Raw genomic sequence first — 3533 nt, 5'->3', positions numbered from 1 at the left:
AGTGGTCACACCAAGTGCGGCTCTGGCGTTGGCGGTTGTCTGTGGATGGAATATGAGCAGCAAGTGCAAACCCATCAAGGGATGTAGTGGACAAGGAAGCACCTAACATGACCTTTAGACGACTCTCTTCGCGGCGTATGTCGGAGAAAATTTCACGAATTGTTGGAAGAGGTTTTGATATCAAAATCCGTGAGCGAGTCTGGTCAAACTCAGATTTGAGGCCGAGAAGAAATTTGAAGGTGCGTTTCAATTCTATGATTCGACGAAATATGACAGAGTCTTCGAGACACTTCCAAGGGTACACCTCGAATAGATCTATTTGCTGCCAATACCGAGTGAGAGTATTGAAGTATTGGGTGACGGAGAGATCACCTTGACGAAAATCATGAAGAATTGTCTCAACAGCAAATAATTCGCTTGTATTGTCCGCACTGGAATATATCTCACGGGCAGCATCCCAGATTTCCTTAGCCCTGCCATAGAGAAGAAAATTTTCGCCAATATCAAGTGTCATCGAGTATCGAGAGTGCCATCGAGTTAACAAGCCAGGCCATAACCATATTATTCTCAGATTTCCAAGTCTTGTATGACGGATCTGTCGTCATCGGAGCTGGAGCATCACCAGTCACCAGTGAGGTAATCATCTTTGCCTTTGCCGCATACAAACATCATGACTGACTGCGACCATTGGAGGTAATTCTGGTCGGTGAGTTTGTGGTTGGTGATGAGAACATAATTATTGTCTGAATTGATGGGTAATGGAGACCCAGCCGCGGAGGGGTGGCTAGAAGTGACATCACTAGTGGAGGAGGAGTTGCAAGCATGGTCGTACTTAGTCATTGGAGAGGAGAGTTTGCCTACGAGGAGCACGGCTGAAACTGGCTGTGCTCGATAACGGAAGAAGCGTCGGTACTCAGTTGCAGACAATCGCGGGAGAGGTGCGTGCGCTCGGATGCAGTCGAGAGAGACGCTCGGATCGTCCTCGGACGCGGACGCGGAACAGGAGCTCGGACGCGGGCGCGGAACAGGCGCTCGGACGCGGACGCAGAACAGGCGCTCGGATCGTCCTCAGACGTGGACGCAGATCCGAACAAGCGCTTGGACGATCGGGAAAAATGATCGCCGGAGAGAGCAGACGAGAGCAGCGGAGAGAGCAGGCGCAGGAAGAGCGCTCGGGAAAAAATCGATCGCGGGAGAGAAGGCCGTGATCAAGCCGAGCGGGAGAAGCTTTCCATCAATGACTCTTCGATGGCTCTGATACCATGTGAGTTTTGAATAATGCTTTTTCTCGCTTGAATACATAGATAATTCACCTATAAATAGGTGAGTACAAGAGAAATAAAAAGAGGAAAGAAATTTTCCTACAATAAAGTAATTCCTATAATTATGGAAAAAACATAAATACCAATAATTAAGGAATTACCCTTTTTATATTATGACTTAAATATAGCAAGTAATAAATAGAATTAAAGTAAATAATAATGAGCGTAATTCCACAAATTTCAACATGAACTTCAACAAAAGACTACACCTTTCAATAATCCATGGCCAAGCCCTTGATTGCTCCATCTCCCTAGTCACACTAATCGGCAACCTAATGAATTTTTTCATATGATTTATTATCCTTCTTTTGAATAAGAACATCAAATAATCTCTTGATGAATAGAATGAATTATTAATGCATTTTTTTTCTTGTTTGCAAGTTATGATGAAGCTTAGCAGCCGATCCTCCAAGAAAACTTAGATGAGTTCCAAGTTATCCCTTTTTTTCTGTTTTATCCCTTTCCTTTCTCCATCAAATAATTCCGAACTCCTAACCTAGCCAAGAAGACCATTTACATCTCCTCTACAGCCCTAAAACAACTCTCGTGCACCTTTCATAGTCAAAAACCTCATCCCCATACCACATCCTAAAATATTCTTGAGTGTTTACCTTCCCCAGTAAACTATAAACAAGTTCCATCACCTACACAAGCCTCCCCCCTCCTACATAACCCTAAATTCTAACAAGCTACTGCCACCTCTCAGCCCACCAACTCCATGGCTGCTTCTTGAGCCCTTTAACCTTCAAAACCATACAAATAATTCCCCTCACCATATATATCAGCTCTAGACCTCCACTTTATCCTCCATAAAACCTAACCCAATCTAATCCATACCAAGGCTTGCACTACCTCTCTACAGCCCACCATAAGCAAGAGAGTCCCTTCCTATATTTATATAAAAGTTTGAAAATGCATCGCAAGAACAAAGAAAGATACAAGTTAAAGCTAGATGTGTGACAAATTTTCATGTAAAAGTACCTGAAGTAGCTAGCAAGTGATTACGGATGCATATATCAATTCCCATTTCCAGCAGCATCATTAGAATAATGGCTGCAGCTATATGAGCCGATATATGCAGAACTCCAATAACAGCGCGCCGTTTCCATGACATCTTTGTAGGAATAAATGAAAACGATAGCAATATCAACAGCAAAGTCCCAGTTGAAGACACGTATGAATGTTCTACCATGTACATAAAAGCATTCCACATAGCATTAGCAAAGCTCTTGATGCGGCCAGACGAAGAATCATCATGAAGGATTTGGAATACACCGCACTGAAATTAAAAGAGATGAGTTCAGTTTTTCTCAATCCAATCTGGACAGTGTTTGCAAAAATTTAACGGTGATTGCGAAAATATCATGTGCAGTTCCATCATCCATGGAGGATGATAATTATTTAAAAAGGGGGAAAAGAAAATGAAGAAACATAAATCAGATTCATATCTAAGTATAATCTCGTTACTTAACAAGCAAAGGCAAAATACTGATAGTATGATAAACATTAAACACACAAAAAAAATTAGGAAAATTAACAGTTGAAGTCATTTCAATGCACTTTTGTCTTAACTAATCTACTAAATCATAAATGGCATAAAAAAAGCTATAAATATCAAATAAGAACTTAAAAAATCAAGCAGATGACGGGTAAACCGACCTCAAGTTCCCTAAATCGAATCTGTGGTCGAGAAAGGGAGATGAGGTCAAGGTGAACTGCTTACAACAATGTTAGCATTTATTTAAAAGTTGATTTTAGCTATAATTTTTAATTAGAATAGTATAAGGCATGAAATTTAAGGTGATAAATTTATTATGAGGTTTTAATATAAGCAAATAATGATAATAGTTATAATTGTAGATATAATAACTAGGATTAGATTATTTAAGTTTACCTTATCATTTATATAAGATTGATAAATTTTAAATATGATAATAAGAAAATTTTTTATTTAAAAGTGATAAAATATCAAATAAGAATTTTAAAATCATAGTAATAATCTAGTAATAAAATAAAGATTAATTAATGCTATACAAATTAAGGGGAAAAGTTATAAAGTATAAATTATAGAATTGTATAAGATTTCATTGGGATAATTAAAAAAAAACCTAAATTAATAATAACATTTTTTAATAATTATATTATATGATTTAAAAAAATATATAATTATACATACATACATACATATATATATATATATATATATATATA

At 37.9% G+C, this 3533-nt stretch overlaps 1 protein-coding gene across 1 annotated transcript in view; it reads right to left on the bottom strand.

Moving 5' to 3' along the window:
- The window catches only part of LOC110028775, a 43721-nt gene that overhangs the window by 10625 nt on the left and 29563 nt on the right, over window positions 1-3533 (bottom strand). The window contains exon 14 of the mRNA XM_020730761.1: window positions 2304-2601. Coding sequence (XP_020586420.1) covers window positions 2304-2601 — 298 coding nt within the window. The remainder of the gene's footprint in view (window positions 1-2303; window positions 2602-3533) is intronic.

Source organism: Phalaenopsis equestris, unplaced genomic scaffold, assembly GCF_001263595.1.
Source record: "Phalaenopsis equestris unplaced genomic scaffold, ASM126359v1 Scaffold000531, whole genome shotgun sequence".
Classification (NCBI taxonomy): Eukaryota; Viridiplantae; Streptophyta; class Magnoliopsida; order Asparagales; family Orchidaceae; genus Phalaenopsis; species Phalaenopsis equestris.
The sequence above is the reverse complement of the archived record's forward strand: the minus strand, read 5'-3'. Positions and strand labels throughout refer to the sequence as shown.